The 19,837-nt window shown below is 35.0% G+C and overlaps 1 protein-coding gene across 1 annotated transcript in view; it reads left to right on the top strand.

The window, feature by feature from the left end:
• LOC139687106 (mediator of RNA polymerase II transcription subunit 12-like protein) overlaps nucleotides 1-19,837 on the top strand; it is a 74,013-nt gene that overhangs the window by 45,254 nt on the left and 8,922 nt on the right. The window contains exons 29-38 of the mRNA XM_071584221.1: nucleotides 907-1,136; nucleotides 4,840-4,934; nucleotides 6,204-6,403; nucleotides 9,958-10,148; nucleotides 10,234-10,363; nucleotides 10,710-10,868; nucleotides 11,120-11,362; nucleotides 13,129-13,506; nucleotides 16,723-17,005; nucleotides 18,537-18,696. Of these exons, the coding sequence (XP_071440322.1) occupies nucleotides 907-1,136; nucleotides 4,840-4,934; nucleotides 6,204-6,403; nucleotides 9,958-10,148; nucleotides 10,234-10,363; nucleotides 10,710-10,868; nucleotides 11,120-11,362; nucleotides 13,129-13,506; nucleotides 16,723-17,005; nucleotides 18,537-18,696 (2,069 nt within the window). The remainder of the gene's footprint in view (nucleotides 1-906; nucleotides 1,137-4,839; nucleotides 4,935-6,203; nucleotides 6,404-9,957; nucleotides 10,149-10,233; nucleotides 10,364-10,709; nucleotides 10,869-11,119; nucleotides 11,363-13,128; nucleotides 13,507-16,722; nucleotides 17,006-18,536; nucleotides 18,697-19,837) is intronic.

The raw sequence follows: 19,837 nt of genomic DNA on the forward strand, positions 1-19,837 counted from the left end.
ACAAACACAGTTCCCTATGTTTTTAACTGCCTCAATGAAACAGATTCACATAGCAATTGATGATAAATATGCAAAGAATCATGAAATCACTTATAATTTCTGATAGGCGTTTAAAATTGTTTTACATTTGTAAAAGCCCGTTGCTGTTTTACAGGTCTATCATTGGGAAAAACCAGATTAAAGACAGTCTCCATTTATCTTTGTAATGATTGAGCTGTTATAAAATAATATAAATATCATTTTTCATTCAAAATTGGTGTAAGTGTTGCAGAATCAGCTGCAAAGCCATATATGGTCTCCCCCGTGCAGTGTGAACAAACAAGTATGTGGAGTGGTCATACTACCCTTGCACCTAAATTAAATGGGCTCACGCAATCCATAATAATTCTTAATAGTGAAATACCTACTGGGTTTTTGCTGAATAACGCAGCCAAAAATTCACATGTTATCTAGTTATGTGAAATTTTGGAGTAATATTGTCAAATGTTAAATGTTCATTGGTATTAACGGTACTATTCCTCTTTCATATCTTCATTTGTAACTAGTTCAAACACCTCTGTTTCTATTATTCTCAAATTTAATATGGTTATGAAAGTTTTCCTGCTAAAAAATTCAAATATTAGAATTAGGAGAATGGTTCAATTTATGCCTACCCTCTCCAATACTGATCTGTGTCTGGATTGAATGAAAATGGAGGTAACTGTAGTATGCTATCATTGCACACTGGGGTTGTTGAGGTACATACATCCCAGAAATATAGGATTCAAGATTAAATGGTTTTGTTTGGGGATTCCATTTGAACCTTGAATTCATTGTTTTAATAGGGTTCAAATGAATCCTGACTCTGTGCCTACTTTTGATGCTGAATATTGAAAATTATTCTGTATCAATGTGTCGACTGTTTAGGTGTCCGGTGGAGGTGATAGTACCCGCAGTACTGAAGAGAGGAATCTGGGGGGCAAAGGAATGGAGGCTGACCTCCCTCCTGCACGAACAGTGGGCTCAAGAGGGAAAGAAGATCCGGAAATGGTGTCAGAGGGAAGTCGTAGAAGGGGAACTGCAGTTGGAAGCAGCTCTGAAAGAAAAAGCCATTCGACACATGCCAATGGGACATCAAACAGCCAACGTAAAGGCTGGTGAGTTGATAAAAACTGCCAATTATTAATTTGTAATTTTTTGAGGTCATGATGCCAATTTCATATCCATTGGTATTGTGCCATACAGGGTACGGCGCTTAAATCTGGACAAATCAAACTTTTGGTTAAAAGCAAATGTATTTAAATGTATCTCAATGACTGCCGCAGTTCATGACACGCGTCTCCTCGAATGAGGTTTCCTCGTGGGGTCAGCGAAACCTTCCTTAGACTTCTCCGTAGCATTATACTTAACCATAATATCGTAAACAGTTGATCTGGGGTACCTGAAGAATCAAACCATTTCACTCGGCAAATGCCCAGTACGAACACTTTCAATAATAACGGCTCTTCGAATGTACTCCATACTTGTATGTAACATTTAGGCCATGTTGTGGTTATGACTGTTTACTAGTTGCCTATAGCTTTCAAGAATGCCAATGACAACCTTCAGTGGAACTATGATATAGTGGGAAATTCAAATTGAAATTTGTCCGGAGATAACCACGGCACCCTGTATATGAATTACACTATGCAGGCTAACTGTTTAAAAAAAGTCATCATAAAAATATTATTTTATGAATTCCAAATTTCATCTGTAATCCTCAAATGAAATGAGTCTAATTTTGAGTATCATTAGAGTAAATGTGTTAATGTTCCTAAATTTCCCAATGGATTTCTCAAATGATTAGATTTCTTAGTGCCAAATATAGTATTACTTGCCCTTAAGGCAAGTATCAAAACTCTAATGGCACATAAATGTATGTATTGGAGTTAACTCAATGTACCTTTTTTGTGTAAAAGATTACATACTTATAGGTGAACTCTCCTTTGGACCTCCTCTGAGTTAAATTCTCCATAGCCATCTCATAATTTTCAGGGTTTAATGTCATGTCATCAATTTTGGACCCCTTATATGCACTCTACCAGTGGTCAAGGGCCTCCTGGCTGGTCAGCTGTCCAACTTTGGTTTGGGTGCCTCCTGACTGGAGAGGGCATTATCCTAGAATTTGAAATTTCTTCAAAATGAGTTTCTAGTCATTGTTGAGAGGTCTGGAATCTAAGTTGAAATTCCTCCTCTCCATTCCTTCGGCCTACAGTCACATGAGTTACATAGAATGGCTGAGTATCTTTGTTTTGTTCCATTTAGTAGTATGGGCTAGACTGATTCTGTGTTCTCCGGTTTTTCCCACTGTCCAAGCCTGAAATATTTTTAATGGTCCTTAAGTGCCATAGCATTCATTTGGCCAATCTATCCCAATAACACTTAATCATATTGACAAGTGATCTAATAGACCTCAGAAGTCATTAGGCTAATGGTTCCTTTGCTCTTGCGAGTTGGTCTCTTAGTTTTGGTGCTGGTTTGTGGGTTTTTCAATGATGTCTCTCTTAAGTAGTCTAGAGATTTTTCAAGGAACTATAGATACATAAGACAGGACATTATGACTAGATTTTCGCATTCTTTTTCTGTATCCTTTTCTTGAAGCTTCAAGCAACTTTGTATGGTTAAAGAGGTGTATTGTTTTCTGAATCTATTCTGAAGGGAAACCTTGAGATTGCATCCTTATTTTAGAATTCTGAAATAATGTAATTATTACAAATGCTATGAGCTTAATTCATTTCTTTAATACATATAGATAATAAATACAACACTGGTATTTTCTGAGAATTGGCATAAAATTATATGAAATTTAAAATTAAAAACTTATGTCAAGAATTTGATTTAAAATTATCATTATTTTGCATAGGTCTGCAACTTCCTAATTTTGCTACAGTTATTTGAACTCTATCATGAATTTCATTCCCATTATTTTCAATTTTTATTAAATAGTAAAGTAATCTCAAGAAAGTTTTACTTTAGGGTGAGCCATGTAACCTAAATTATAATTTCAATAAAAATCTAAAATTTTAAAAATGTCATGATAAGATCAGTTAGAGTGCCCTCATAAAGTTTATTGAATTCTTTCTCTCATCCATGTGAATAAGGGAACAATCATAGTAGTTAAGAGTTAACCATGAAATATGTATTTTTGAGAAATGTTAGTCAGTTTTCCAGAATACCCGACTCCATTTGATGCGGGACATTGTGAAAGTGATACTGCCCAAGTTTTTGTCTAAAAAATATATTTTCTGTAAATACGAATGTTACACTTAACAATAATAAATCTTTAATGAACGCACTATTTTATTCCACAAAGTTTTCCGTTGGTCAAACACCCTTTTAATTCCATAAAAGCCATTGATTCATCTCTGAATATGCTAATAAATATTTGCATTTTATTTACCAATTTACCAATTACCAATTAACACTTTGCTTTGGCATTTCACTGACTGCAAAATTTCATGCATGGAATGCATCCTTCAGTGGACCAAAGAGATGACAGAGGTTTCCAGATCTAGGATAATAGAGCAATGAGGAATAAGAGTCCATTCAAGTTTTGTAGTAACCCCCCTTGCGTGTAGATGTGTGAGGTCATATGTTGCCACAAAGAAGAAGATTCTCATCCATTTTTTTCAGTCCAAACTGTACAAATGCATGTTTTTAACCTACTCAGTGCTTACAAATATCAATCAGAGTTAATCATGGAGATTCTTTCCAAGAATTCAACCTGTAAGCTGCTTCATCTTTGTCTCAGAAAAGTCACCATGACTTTGCTGGCTGAAGAATGTCATTTGGACTTATTTTTTAGCAGTGAATGTAATTCATTGTAGTGCCATTCTATTGATGTGCTTTCATATCAGGGTTACAATGTTGAAGTCAAGAGTTCATCACATGTGGCTATGCACACACAACAGAAAAACTTCTCTCTAACTCTCTTTGTGCTTAAGAAGTTCCATGCACATTTTTCTGGGCATAAGTCATCTGTTAGCAACATTCGAAACCACTGGACAAAAACCTTTTTGTTGTTGAGTTCCTTAATAATGGTCATTACAGCTGGAGAAGGATCTGATGTTTTCCCGGCATATGCTCATGATGAATTTTTCTTGGGATTTCCACCAAGTTATAATGCGTTGCGGCCTACATTTCAATGAATGACTTTTCAGTCATATTTAGCCTTGAAGATGATGGATGAGTCATCTATTGAGCCATCAGAAATCCTGAAAAGAATTTAGTATGACATTACTGCTGGTTTTCCAATTCATATCGTGTGGCTAAATCCATGTGTCCTAATGAAACAATCTTCTTTGATCAGTGAGTCAATCCAGATCATCTTGTCTGTAGTCACTGTCATTATTTGACAACCACTTTGGGACTTTTCAGCAATGTCAGTTCCCCCTCCTCAATTGTGTTTCAATGGCTACAATTGTCATCATAAACATTTTTTTGTGTGTATAGATTTCAGTTGGACTTACTTCTCTGGATGTAAGGAATTCAACCATTGGTATTTGTTTGATTTTTGTACAGACCAAACTAAACGTGCTACTTGCACAATAGGCATGTTCCAGAAGGGAGAGCCCAAGCCACTAAAATGGGTGAAATGGTGGTCTGTATGTGTAGATAGCACCTTTCAATGGCGCCATATCGGAAAGTAAAAGTGTTTAGAGTATTGGTGCCACCCTTTTTAAATACGTAGAAAGTGAAAATAGTTCTAATGTAAGAAATCATAATAATGAAATGAAATGGACCTTGTGAGTTGGTATTTTAAGATGATGTAAAATGTGAGTCCATTTTTCACTCTCATAGGTAAATTGATTTTTTTTTCAGTTCTGATGCTGGGAAAGCAAATTCAATGTGGCTAGTGGCTCCTCTTGTGTCAAAACTTCCAGGTGCTGTTCAGGGGCGTGTTCTGCGAGTTGCAGGTTTGTAACATGCATCTAAAAAACTTTTTCTCATGGTCACTTACAATTTCCTTAATTTGGAGCTTGTGATATATTATTGATTAATTGCACAGAAAATGTGAAGTTTTTTTCTATTCAAACTTTTTTTGGAGAAAAGGCTAGAAATATAAAGCCGTAGCAAAAGTTATTGAAACACCATTTGGTTTTCTGAGGCATCTTTTTTTCAAACCGTCCCCTTTGCAATGGGCTGGCAAGGCTCAACAAGAGGTGGAATTTTGTAAGAAGTAGAAAGTGTAGTACAATGGTAGCATCTACTTCTTGATGGAAGTGTTGAGTGGTTAAATAAAAGTGAATAAAACAAAATATATACAGAGCATAAGTTTTATTGTATTAAGATTGCTATGCTCAAACAGCCCATTGTCCTCTTCTCTCATTCATCATATCTTTTAATGATACCTGAGTATTCACATTGTGTAGTGGTCATTTGACTGAAAAGTTTCTTTGCTATGATAAACTACCTTCATCAAAATGCAAATTCATAATTTTCCCAAATCTTACAACATTTACCTGCGTAAAATCACTTCTTAAGTAATATATACTGTGAAAACTAAAATAAATTCTACTTGTTCATAGATAATAGTGAATATTATCATAAAATTTCTTGCCAAGAGAGTAATATAATTCCTGTAGGCCTAAATTGATTTTTTACTACATGATAATATACTTTTTGGGTTAAAGAAAATTATTTTCACCTTGAAAATGATGTAATTTTGAAATTGATGGGTGCAAAAAATATCATTTTAAATTGTACAAACTTATAAAAATATTCTAAAAAGAAATATTTGAATCCATTGTGCATCATAAATAAAATTTTTCATGAATATATTTGATAAAAATCAATCATTTGTTTTTTAGTACCGGAAAAAATTTAATTTTGTGATAAATTATCCTTTAAATAATGGTATCATCTGAGTCCCTCAAACATTGAGGCTCTGGCCCTAAACATTACAGGTAAAATATGTCCTGTTGTTTTATACGCTCAGAAGTAAGTGAACACAACAAAGTTTGGGGGAAGTTAATGAGATACATGTACGAAAAATGTATTTGAAAGCATGGCATATTATTCCCATTAATATTCCTCCATTTATAAGAGCAGATTCAAAGGTTAAAGAACTTCTAAGAAAGAATGGCAGAGCCAGAAATACAAAGTTATACAAGTGGCTCAATAAACTTTTCTTTAAATGATTGTGTTAGTTATAATGTTGGTAATTGTATTTCTATCCTGTGTAGGACAAGTTTTAGAGAGTGGGAATTGGTCTTCACGTGGGAGAGATCGTGAAAGAGGAGCACGTCGTGGTTCCTCATTGCTCAGCCATCAGCCTTTCCTTTCGCTTGTTCTCACGTGCCTTGGGGGTCAAGATGATCAGCGTGAAGGTCTTCTGGCTTCTTTACACTCACAACTTAATCAATTCCTTGTTCTTTCGAAAGACGTAAGTTATTTTATTCTAAAATTGGCAATTAACTGTGGAGGTGGATATGTGTTTCATAGTTATAATGCATGGTTGACTAATTATTCATTATAATTTTACATTTGGAATTACATTTTTGTCTTGCCTCAAAGTGAACTTATTTGATCTTGTTATTTAATAAATGAAAGCCAGTTAAATGAATTACATATGCACAAGAAATGTTTGGAAAATTGGTGAATTGTTCCTATTTAACTTCATTAGATTTTATTAGCACAGTTTTAGATATCTTAAGATTGAATAAAATAGAAATATTATGATTACCAGCCCTATAGCCTTTTTTTTAATATTTTAGGGAGGTAACATGTTGATAATTCTGTTTCTACCCTGAATAGGCTTTATTTAGTGTCACAAATTGACACTATCATCTGTTGGTTGTCATGGCCTTTTTAAATGTACATATATCTGCTATAACTACTAAGGGATAAATGTTAAGGGGCCTATATTTTCCTTGGTATCTATTCATTAAACTGTACTTTATTGATAGTATTTATGTACTGTATTCCCAGAGGGTCTGAATATTTCAAGTACATTGAGATAGTTCACCTTAGGTAAGCCCACCTAATTAGAATATGTTTAAGCGAATTATACAATATCCAGTCCAATTATCCAACACAGTCCATCATGAACCTCCATATTGCAGTGTATTTTATAGAAGTACATCATAATTTAATCAGTAAAAACTAATGATTTCAATCCCAGATAATTGCATTTACCATTCAATTCAAAACTAAGACCAACCTGTTCAAAAGATCTTTTCATACTTTTTAGTTTGGTTGAATTGAAATGTCTACAATGAAATTCAAAACCGTGGTCTGGTCCCACTACTTATAAAATTATAATTTATTCTGGATTCTCCAAGACATTTCACATCATTATTCTGAGTTTTCATTAGTAAGGCATCAAATTTCTGTGATTTATTTCTTCCCAAAAACTCATTGTTGCCAAATCACTTAACTTCTATTCCTGGGCCTGTTCTTAGCCTTGACTCGTTAGACTGCTTGCAAGTTTTTGTTTGCTCTTTTGGTTCATAATGCCATCTGTCATCAAACAGAATGCATGGCCCTTGCCTCAAGGAGGTAGGACGATAGCTTGAAGCTGGACCTGTTACTGTCATAAACTTCCATCCAGTGGCTAACACATTTAATTCTCTGCACAAATTTTTTGCTCAATCCACTTACATGACTTTTGTTATTAGGTCTGCCCTTAAGGTCTCTCTTCAATGTTTTGAATGAAAGGGAAGAGAACTACATGATAAGTCTCAAAGCCCAACCCTTATCGTTATATCACATCTGGCCGAATGAATGATATAATTTCTCCAGCGAGGAGAACCACAGAAAAGAATGTGCTGTGATAATTTCTGAAAGCATAATAAATATTGCACAAGATTTGATTGCTCATAGTTATGTTTGGTTTTTAGGGTGCAAGAATTTCAATGATGGGGAAAATACAATTGAAAAGCGGCCCTGTTTTAATCTGAAAGCTATAAAAAAGTTGCATTGATATCACGGGCTTAGCCAGTGGGCAGTAATCTATAGCTTACCAAATACACACCCATGTTAGGCATTAATTTTCCTGTTTCTTTGACTAAATATTAAGGGAAGAAGGAGTTTTCTTCTTGTATGTATTAAGGTGATGGGAAAAGCTCTCACCCTAATAATGAAAATGACAATTTATGTTTTCAAAAAAGTTTAATTTTTCCACACAATCGCTTTTAATATTAATTCACTTTATCCAGTGGTGTTCCAGTAACATTATCCCATCCCTGTAGTGTTCTTCTAGAAGTTCTGCAGTGTATTTGTCTTCAGCTGCAATTGTTTATTGATTGAACAAAAAATGTTGACCCCAAGGAAAATTTGGGTTTTCGGAATAAATGGAAGTCCAAGAAAGCCAAATCCAGGGAATAGGTTGTATGTTACAGCACACTATAGTGCAACTCCCTCAATTTTCCCATTGCCCAGATACTTCTGTGGGCAAGTGCATTGTCCTAAGGAAAACAGCTTTTTTCCTCTGCAAGCTGGTCTGCTTTCATGAATTTTTGTATCAAGTTTCATTGAAAAGTTAGAATGGTACTCCTCAATTATTTTTTTACATTTTTCAAGATACTCGATCAACAGAATTCCATTCTCATCCCAAAAAACTGGAACCATTACCTTCCTACCATTGACATCAATTTCACCTTCTTTGGAGCTTAAGAACTTGTTTCTATCCACTGCAAGGATCGATGTTTTGATTCTGATGTGTAAAAGTGAATCCATATTTCATCCACTGTCACATATTGATGCAGAATATCACTCTTGTTTTTTGCAAAGTGCACCAAGCAGTGTTTGGAAAGAGTTGTCCTAGTGCATTTTTGATCCACATTGAGCATTTCTGGTAACCATCTTGGACAGTTTGTCTTGTGCATTCATGTAAAATCTAACAGACATTCTTTTGATATCCCAGCAATATTAGAAATTTCACTCATCTTCATGGACCGATCTTCCAAAATCACATCATGCTTTTTTTTGATAATTTCCTGTGTGGTTGCACTTTTTGGATATCCTTAACATGGATTATCTTTTAGGCTTACTCAGCCATTTTTTAACTTGGGTTTCCATTTATTCTTGATGGAAATGGAAATTGATAGATAAGTCCCCATGCTCATTTTCCATCCTCGAAAGAAATTTGCTCAGCATTAAACCTCCTTTTACGAAGAATTTTATCTCTACATGACACTCAACTTTTTCCATTTCTAGTGACTTGCGCACTGCAACTGATTCAAACTGCTTGAAAGAGTGGCTTGTAATTTTACATGACTTCTACTGACAGTTGTAGCAACATAAAAGAAAAAAATCATGTCAGTAGTGATGCCATCTGTGAGCAAGGTCAAGAAGTTTTCAGACCACCCTTGTAGAAAAAAGTATTTTTTTATTGATGTTCCAGAATTTTTTGCACCATATTGTGATGGATACTGGACCAAGCAATGTGGAAGAAAAATTAGTTGGTACTCAAATATTACCATGATCCCTTGAGGTAAATTAAGATATTGCGTGAACATTCAACTTCTTTTTCTTTTCACATCATTATGATACTCCTAGATGATGTACCAATGTTTATATAAGTTGCTGGTAGTTGATTTTTTTCAAAAATTGGCTGTTTGTTTGTTGCAATATTTGAGATCCATGTAAATGTTGAAGAACTTAAAGAATTATAAGTAAATACGTACAAGGAAAGACATAGCCAGGAATGATTTTCAAATGCAAATGATAATTTATATTGTTGTATTTTTCAGTGGGAGTTGTTTTTTTTTAAGTCGGTAAAGTAACTAATTGTTACCATGAGTTACATTCCCAGTGCAAAATTTGAAAAGATCATGGTGTTTGGCAGGTAACTGTTTTCTTAATTTTGAACAATGCTCAAAATGTACCGACAGTTAATTCTCTAGACAGGATAAAAGCCATTACTTTATTAAAATAGTGCTTATACATGCAAAATATTGCTATTATATCATTTTTTCCTTGTTGTTTCATATTTAGGAAAGATTGTGCAACACTGATGGTTTGGACACACGAAGCAGAGTCTTGATGCAGGATGCTCTTCGGTTGCGATTTTCTTTGGTTGGAGGTATGTTTGATACCATACGGCGCAACACTACTACCACCACCGATTGGGCTATTCTATTGGTTCAGCTTGTTTCCCATGGAGTTGTTGATCTCAACAATAATTCGTAAGTCATTTGTCACCCAAAGTTAAATTGTTAAGTCAAGTCGCAAAGCAAGATGATAATCCATTTATTTTTCCTTGTTCTGCAGGGAGCTTTATACCACAGTTATAGATATGCTTTCAACTCTCATTCATTCAACATTGGTGTCCGATTCACAGTCAGAGAAAGGAGATGAAAATAAAAAGCATTACCAAAATCTGATCAAAAAGCTGAAAAAGGTAAAATTAATACTGAATTACTTTGTATATTACATTAGGTTTATCGTTTTTGCCCCTTTAAATTTATACAGCTAGGGTTAACTTTTAATTTCTCCCTTTTAAAATATAGGTGAAAATGAAATGAATATGAAGGACTTTACATACTTAATTTTAGAAAATTTTTAGAAGTTTATGAAAAACTAAATGTAGTATTATATATTATTAAATATCATTGCCGATGCTGATTTTTTTTCAATTATTTAGTTGATCATTTAAGATGACTTATTTTTATATTTTAATTAAATTTTAATATTGGCCTTTATCATTTCATATTTATCTAAGGAATGACTTTGTAATGATTTTATAGGAACTGGGAGACAGGGCTTCTCCATCTCTCCGGCACATAAGACAACTTCTGCCCCTTCCTAAGAGAACTCGTGAAGTGATTGCCTGTGAACCAGTTGGGCTCCTTACTGACACCAAAGGCAATAAGATTGCTGGATTTGATTCGATTGATAAGAAACAAGTAAGAACTCTTTCTGGGAACGTAATTTTACATGCAAATATTCATTTTCAATAGTGCACACTGTCAATATCAGCTTTTATAATGCCCTTAAATATTTGGTGGGGTAAGGTTATGATCAAAAATGTCCCATTAATCTTAAGTGTTAACACTCTGATTTCTTGTATTCACTCAAATAATATCCTAATTACTTTGATGCTGCATGCTGTGAAACTTATTGAAACTCTTTTCAAATTACGAAATTGTATCTTTAGGGGCTGCAAGTAGCTGAAAAGCTCCGTGTGGTTCCATGGGATCTGCTTGAAGGTCACAGAAACCCAGCTCCCCTTTCCTGGGCATGGTTTGGTGCAGTTAGAGTGGAAAGGCGACCTTTGTGGTATGAAGATACTCACAGATTACTCAGGTATCATACGCATTCACTTCTACGCTCCCCGTCACACTTCCTGGATGCACCTCCATTGCCAGTTGAAGACCCAGAACCTCCAAGGGAGAAAATGGTAAGATAAGATTTTTTTATTTTTGGCTGGAGTGCATAAAGTTAATGTGATGCATGCAGTGGACTCTTGTTTATGCATAAGGCGAGGGAAAAAGTAATTCATGATAATAAAATCCCGGTAATTCCTAGAATCATTCATTCCTGTGCACTTGTACAACTATTTAAAAGTTATGTTAAGGGCCCTGACATCACCATAATTAGCCCTGTGTTTTTTTTCTGCTTATTAAGGTATTACAGTTGTTTTTTTATGAATTTTATCATTACCTTTACTGAACCATACTCCTTTTGGCAGCAATTATGGATTATTTTTATGCATAAAGTGTACAGAATAATATATAGCATGTATTTTTATCAATCACAGTGGATAAAACTATGATTGTGTAATTGACTTAAGCTCACTAATTTGCAGGACCATAATCACCAAAGGGGATCGAGATGGTGCGGGGGCTAACGTACTGGCTTCCCACCCTGAGGGCGCGGGTTCAAATCCCGGCGGTGTTGAATATTTTTCAGAGGTATCTCGATCCCTACTTGAGGTGCTTTGTGGAGGGCACTTTGAGTGAGTACGCCGTCCGTCGGATGGGACGTTAAGCCGCGGACCCCTTGGCGCCTTTCGTAAAGAGTAGGCTAATGCCGACGCCGGGTTTCTCTCCACCCTTCATCCTTTCCTGTCCTTCCCCTATGGCGCAAATGACCTTAGCTGTCGGTCGCCTCCCCTCAAAACTACTACTCCATAATCACCAAATCAAAATTGCATTGGTATTTGCTGAGAGAAACTTAGAAGTTCCAGATGTTTTTTGTTGAAGTGATCTATAGTTAAAGAAAAAGTCATACTTTTCCATATTATTTGCTTTGAAATAATAAGAATGTGCTTGTAAGTGAAGTGCATACAATGCATCTATGATTACATCAAGTGAAAAAAAATATGTAGGTGCAAGAACAGTAAAATGATAAAACAAAAATATGCGGGGTCACATAGGTCATTTTTCAGTAATTCCTTGTTCTAATTCATGATAATTTATTTTCATCCAATAAATTTGGATTTCGCTTGCATTGCATTCAGTTTGACACTTGAAATCACTCATACTAGAAAAAGCCTTTATCATGATTTATTTTTGTACATTCTTTCTTTTGATCCCTCCCTCTGATTCTAAATTATATATGCTTATATGTGGTAATTATAAAGATGTCTTTATAAAATAGCTACCTTTAGCTTGGCAGTTAGTATGTATCATTATCGTGCAGTGAAGTACAATAAAAGAACTGCTGTTCAGTTGGCTCTTGGACATCACTTACAAAAAGGAAACCTATGATTCATATTTTTTTTTGTTTTTACAAAATGACCATTTTTTTAACACCCTATGCCTTTAATAACCTGATCCCCATTAATTAAGAGTCAACTGTTAATTGGAAAGAAAAAGCTGCCTCCAGTAAATTTCTTTAAGGAAACCTCTAATGTTTATTTCTTTTAACGAAACTTCTCTGAACACAATTTTTTTTATCCATTAAAAATTTTTGCTTTTAAAAAGAAAATACATATGATAGACTTCAGTGGTTAGCCACCTATAGTCAATATTTTCTTGAACTAGGAAGTCATGTTCAAATTTCCAATCTTTCCTTTATATTGATATATGTTCAGTTTTATATTTTATGATAAACCAAAGTGTAGCACTACCTATAGTATTCCCACCCAATAGGGATGAAAGGAGCAAGGGGTCTAATTTAGTGTGTGCTTGCAATAATTTATGATGCCAAATTTCTTTTCAGTGTCTTTGTGTGTACTGTATCAGACCAAAGGAAGAAACGGATGCTGGGACACCAGATTCAGGCCATTCCCCAAGTCGAGTTGCACCATCTGGTCCTGGGGTTACTCCATTGGCAGATGTGGGTGGAGCATTGGGTCCTGGGGGTGTTGCAAGGGCTCCTCCTGGGATGGCTTCAACAACTGTAACTGTCGTGCCCCCTAAAAGAGCCAAGCCTACCAGGAGGCGGAGGTCAAAGGCAGGAGCAAATGCCGTGGCCCAACAAGGTCGCCCTCAGCCTACTCTGCCCCCACCCCCTCCACAACCGCCTCATCCTGGAGCAGCTGCTGCTCACCTTCGTGCTGGAGTCCCCGCTGTTAACACCGCCGATGCCTCAATGCAGGTGTGAAAAAATTTTATGCCTGCTTAATATATAATTTAGTATGTTTCCCCAGTAAAAATTTAACTCATGTATTTTTAAGCATATATTTTCAGATCGTCGATTGTAGCTAATAGAGGTTCTTGGGTGCTAAACGTGTAACACACTTTCTATCATTAAAGTATGTGTAATGATGAGCTGATTAAAATGGAGGTGTAATAGTTTTTTGATTAGTCAAGCTCTAATCTCCTCCTACTCAGTGTAATTTAGCTATTTTTAAAGAAACTGTTGGTAATACTCACAAGAGCAGCTCTTGAAAACTACCTGAAGTCCTCACATAATTTGACCATATTTAATTCCTACATGCCATACCTGTTATCCTACTTCATTTTTGTTCTTCCTGAATGTTTTACTTATTAAAAGGTTATGTACTCTTTCTTAGATTTGTAATTTCAAAATATTTATGTGTCAGTGAAATGACTGTGTCTTACCTGACATTGTTTCATTTTTATTCCCTCAAATGTTAAGAATAGAAAGTCAGTAATTTGTGTTCCAACAAATCATTTAGTCACAGGTTCAAAACCTCTGTTGTTCATGGGGATCATGTTGTCATATCCTGAATTTATTTGGGTGAGTTTACCGTGCTCAATGACCACAGTCATTGAATCACATTTAAATTCCAATTATTAATGCTGCTAAGAATCTCCTTATTCTAAAATTGAGGTAAGCAGCTGAAGTTCTCAAACAAGAGGGTGTCAATAGACTGGGAAATTCTTGGAGGTAAACAAGAGAAACTGGAATTAATTTATTTAAAAAATGTGCATTTATTTGTCCGCATTGAAACTGCAATGTTCCTCAAAGGACTCTCGATTTCAATCAATACAACTGTACAAACTTTTTTACACTGCTCAAAACACTTTTTAAACTCTTCATTTTTGACACCCTGGTAAAAGAAAGCAGGAATTCTATCAAATTATTAAATGGCATTATACTGTGTAAAGTAGGTTGTGGAAGAACTTACTAAATTTCTAAGCCTTACCCCAAAAGACTTAACCTGACATCACACAGAACAAGAAACCCTTGTTTAATCACAAACATTCTACCTGCCATCATTCCATCTTATATGTCTATCCTTTTCCTGGCCCTGTGACAATTGTCTGACATTCTCCCCTCTGTCACAGTCATCAACATTCCATAGCTAATTAAAATATCTTTTATCTTTCTTGCCTCCATTGGATATCTCCTAAAAACCTTATCTTCTTCACCATCATGCCTAGTACAGTTTTGTTTGCTTTCCTTTTTATCTATTTTATTTTTCCATCCTTCACCAAATTTCAAAAGCCTCCAATCTAGTCGATCATCTTGCTTCGACCACCACATATCTGCACTGTACAAAACCATACCAAATCCACTACTACTACATATCAAAGTTCTGACGAGCCTTTTCTTAGTATCCTTACTAAATGTCCCTGTCACCAATTCCCTCCTCTTTGTGAAAAATTCTTTCCCCAGTGCAGCTCTTCGTATGTCTATACTACTTCGACTATTTGGGTGCAGAACACTTCTAGTTATAGATATACTGTTCCATCTGCTTTCGTTTCTTGACTTTTACTTTACATGAAACTTTGCTTTCCTCTTTCTCGAAAACTGCTTAGCCAATGTTTACCGTACATTGATCTTCATCCTACACCTATCATATTGATTGTCTAATGTACCCAGCAATGGTTGTAACCCATGTATCCGATGGTAAGTGCTGCGCAAAGTTTATTGAAAAAGTTTTGGACTATATGTGTTTGCTTTGTTGAAAATATTTCTCTGAAGTTGCAAAGGGCACACCAATACCACCATAATTCAGAATTTCTTCTTTATAACTGTATTTATTTAGGACATATGCTAAAATATATTCATTTTACATATTTTTTCCAAATTAAGTAAGTTTAATGTTTTGTTTATTGAAGTACTTGGGGAACATAATTCATGGATTAAATCTGACAAAATAGATGTGTAAGAGTTACTGGTAGGTCATAGAAAAATGCTGGTCATGTTTATAATTTCAATCAATGCAAGTGAAATTTATTTGATGATTAAAAGAAAATAATTTTCTATTAATTTCTTTAAACATTATAGCAAAACATTTGATTATTCTTCATTTATATTTATCCCGGAACTAACTTTTTCTTTTGCAGTTAACAATATTCATCTCAGTCAGATTTATGGAAGTTTTTTTTAAAAACCAACATAGTAAAGTTAATCCTAAATCATTTTTAAATCATAGTGAAAAGTTGATCTTAGGTCAAACTTGATTTTAAATGCATCAATTTCAAAATGTAAAAATCATTTGCCTTGACTGGAATACAAAACCCTTATCCCTCAATATCTGGCCGAGTGCGTTAGCCAGTTTATCCTTTAACACCTTGTAATTCAAGGGGCTTTAAAGGAACAAGATTTTATGATTTAATACCATACAAACATTGCGACGGATATTCATACTCGTGCCTATTGTGTCATATTCCATGAATGATTTTCACATTTTGGAATTGTTGCATTTTAATGCACATTAGAAGACTATTTCATTAAAGTTACCATCATGACTACACCCACAGTGCTGTGAAAAAATATCTTTAATAAGTCACAATCTTAAAAAATACCTTGAAATTTATTTAAAAGTTGATTCATGAAATCATTACCCCATATTACTAATTAAATGCCATTCACATTTAGCATGGCAGCTCATTAATTGCTTTGTACAATATTGCATGTATCTTATTCAACTCACACATGCAGTAACTAGTGGAAACAGTAATCCTACCTAGTTAAACTTTAAATACAGCACTTCAACTGTCAAAGTCCCCAGTGATGACAAGTTTTTTCTTTATAATTTTTTCTCTCCAAAATGTTTAAAGCTGAATAGTTGTCATGCATTAGAATGAAGTTATTTCTCTTCTGGAATCTTAACATAGGCCATGATAAAAAACATCAACACATACTCTTGTGACAATGACGTAATTCAAGGAGCTAACCAAAACATTTAATCTTGAGTGAAGCTTAATTTTAACAGGTAAAAATTGACATTAAATATCAGTGAAAAACATCTAACATGTTAAGTCAAAAGTTGCCCAAAATTGTTACTTCTCTAGTTCCAGCTATCAATATGTTACCCTTCAAGTGTGATCACAGTTATACGTACAGTATACCTGTATTATGTAACATCTAACGTACAATTTCCTATTTTCATTGCAGCAATTTCAACAAACTGTGGGTAACCACATGGGATTTGATCCTAGTAGAGGACCATACAATGCCCAGCCTCCTCCACCTCACCAGTGGCCACCACAGGCAAATGTCCAACAGCAGCAACAACAGCAACAGCGTCAGGTGCAACAGGCCCAGCAGCAACGACAACCTGCACAGCAACAGCAAGTGAGACAGCCCCAAATGCAACGTCAACCAGGAGCCCAGCAACCAGTTGTACCTCAAGGAAATCAGCAGCAGTATTACTCTCAGCAGATGGCTCCAGCACCAGGTGAGTGCATGGCTCATTCTTTTGGGTGTCCTTGACTGTCCATTCCTTTTGAATACTTCTGTGAAAGATCATCATGTAGCTGTGCCTTAGAGCAAAAAATGCTATTGAAAGATTAAAATTGAGGATGTTTTTATACCTACTCCCAAAGAGAATGTGCTAGAAAACCATAAAATCTCAGATTTGATGAAAATTTGTTGATTGCATAGCTCCAAATATTCTGGCAACACCAGTATATTCGATTAAAAAAACCATTAACGCAGTAATCAACCCAAAGGTCAGTTTGGTAGGTGATGGTAGAGTTCACCCAGTACTAAACCCAACAGCATGTTAAATTTGCACATCAGGGTAGGGGGGCCAGTTCCTTTCTACGTGTGCCGGTTATGATTTCCTAGAAAGATCTGGTTCCCAAAAAATCACATAGCTTGGGTGGAGCTGCAGGTGCCCAGAGAGGCTTGCCCAGGAATCGAACCCAGGCCCACCAGACAGTAGTATAACGATCTACCCCTGGACTACCGCAACCCACTGTATTTGATTGCTTAGCTGTAATTTATGTGTTCATAATGGTGAATGTGTTTACTTCCAGTCTCACTTCTCCTCTAAAATTACCGTTGACTGATTTGTCTAAACAATATTCCTTTCATTCATATTGTTTAAACCCTGATTCTCTTTTTCAGTTATGTTAGTGTTGATTCAATCCACCAGCAGGGCTTCAGTGAGGCTGTAGGAATGTCAATGAATGTTAAAACCCTTTTTTTGAACACCATATCACAAATTATGGCAGACTTGGGAAAACATCCTCTCTTGCAACTTTGCAAAAAAAAAGTCGGTGTAATTGCATACAGAAAATCTAATAAGCTGCACTGGTTTATCTAGAATTTAGTAAGGTTACTAAATTAGAGAATTCACTGAATATTGAATGGCACATGTGCTATCCATCTCTATAAGATTATATCAAATATTCATGAATACATTTATAAAGAAATTTACTTTGGGGTACGGTCTTAAAAATCTCATTAAAGTGTAATTTGAAGTCACAGCTCTCATTTTCATACATGAAGACTTTGCGTGCATACTTCATGCTTAGTAGGTTTATTGGCTCTATGTTTAAAAATGAAATTTATGAGTTCTTTTTTACTTAGCATGTGATGCATTTGAGTGAATGATGAAATTGAGCATCTCTGATTTGAGATCCAGTATACTGCATATCTACATTGGATGTAATTTCAGTAAATTAAAAGATAAATATTCTCAAGCTTTTGGATTTGATGAGTCAAATTTGATCGTTCTTTGCGATTATGGTATTATTATGTGCACCCCTCCGCCCATTTCCATTGATACAAGAAACCTTTCAGATAACCATTTCGGAAAGCTACATAAATATCCACATCATGTGCTCAACAAGTTCATTCACATGCACAGTCAATATTTTCATGATTTACCAAATGCTGAAACGACTTAATAGAAATGGATGCTATTTCCTATGTATATGAAACGATTATCTATGTTTTGAAATATTTGTGCCTAATTGCAGTTACAGGTGGCCCACGTTTTGAAAGACCCGTTAATCAATCAAAGCAGGCATTGTCCAACATGTTACGAATGAGGCATCCTACAACACAGTTCCTAAGTACCCAGCAACCTGCACAACCTCAAGCTCCCTTCCAAAATATGCAGAGGCAGCAATTCATTCGGTAAGTGATTATAAGTTATTTGAGGTATTGTCATTGAAATAGGTCAACTGTTTTTCAGATGTCTGAATAGTCAGATAAAAAAGTGTCGATTTGGGTAGAGGTAAAGAGGAAGTGAAAATGAAATTTCAAAAAGACTGCATGAAGGACATTGTGAGGTTAAGCTCAATAATGAAGATAAAAGGTTAGTTGAGTAGGTGTTTATTCTGACCACTCAGTGACTGGCTTGGACATTAGTTTTTGAGTAACATCAGTTACTTGGATATCAATGTCATTACAAGTCTGTTACAGTTGATAATAACAGTTACTTTTCACTTGACGAATCAGAAATTGGTATATGACACATAATGAAATGGTACATAGTAAATTTTATTTGTTGCCATTCTATTACAGATTTATTCATAACTATACTCACTGTTGGAAACTCATATATGTTGAAAGCCCATCATCGTTGTGATTTCTGTGGCTCTGATTGTAGATAACGAATTCCCTTTTTTTTATCGTGCTAAATTTTGCCCAAGGGGATTAAAATTTGTCCCTGCATACAAATCGATTTAAAAAATAGTTGTTTGCATAAAATAATAATATTTATTTGTCCAGCAAACACATTGTACAGTATTGAGAATAAATGCCAGGTGTACAGGACATGTCAAGAGATGTAGATCACATTATTTCCAAATAGAAATGCAAATAATGTTATGACACGAAACTCATATGCAATAAGTTTTACTTAAGTATTCATTTACACTATAATAACACTCATCAACCAAATAAGAAAATAGATTCATCTTGAATAGTGAAATTCTTGTCTCATTTTTTAAATGGTTAGGCAGATGGTTAAACAATGCTGTGCACATTGATGTTGGTCCTTAGCTACCATAGGTAGGTTTGATGTTTTCACATGTATATGTATACATACATCTTCTGGTATCGTGCCAGTAAAAATATTATTCATTGTAAAGTCTCTCATATTTTTCTCAGCTTAAGTCACTGCACGATAGATATATACACAAGGTACTGTTAATATTCCCAGATATCTAAAAGAGGTCAGAAATAGGGCCCAATAAGGTTGATTACATATGAGTATTAAAATTTTTTCTGAGCTAAAAATTATTGATTTAATTAGTAGTTCCCCAGATTACAA

This window comes from Hetaerina americana, unplaced genomic scaffold (genome assembly GCF_022747635.1).
Source record: "Hetaerina americana unplaced genomic scaffold, ioHetAmer1.1.p SCAF_17, whole genome shotgun sequence".
NCBI classification, from domain to species: Eukaryota; Metazoa; Arthropoda; class Insecta; order Odonata; family Calopterygidae; genus Hetaerina; species Hetaerina americana.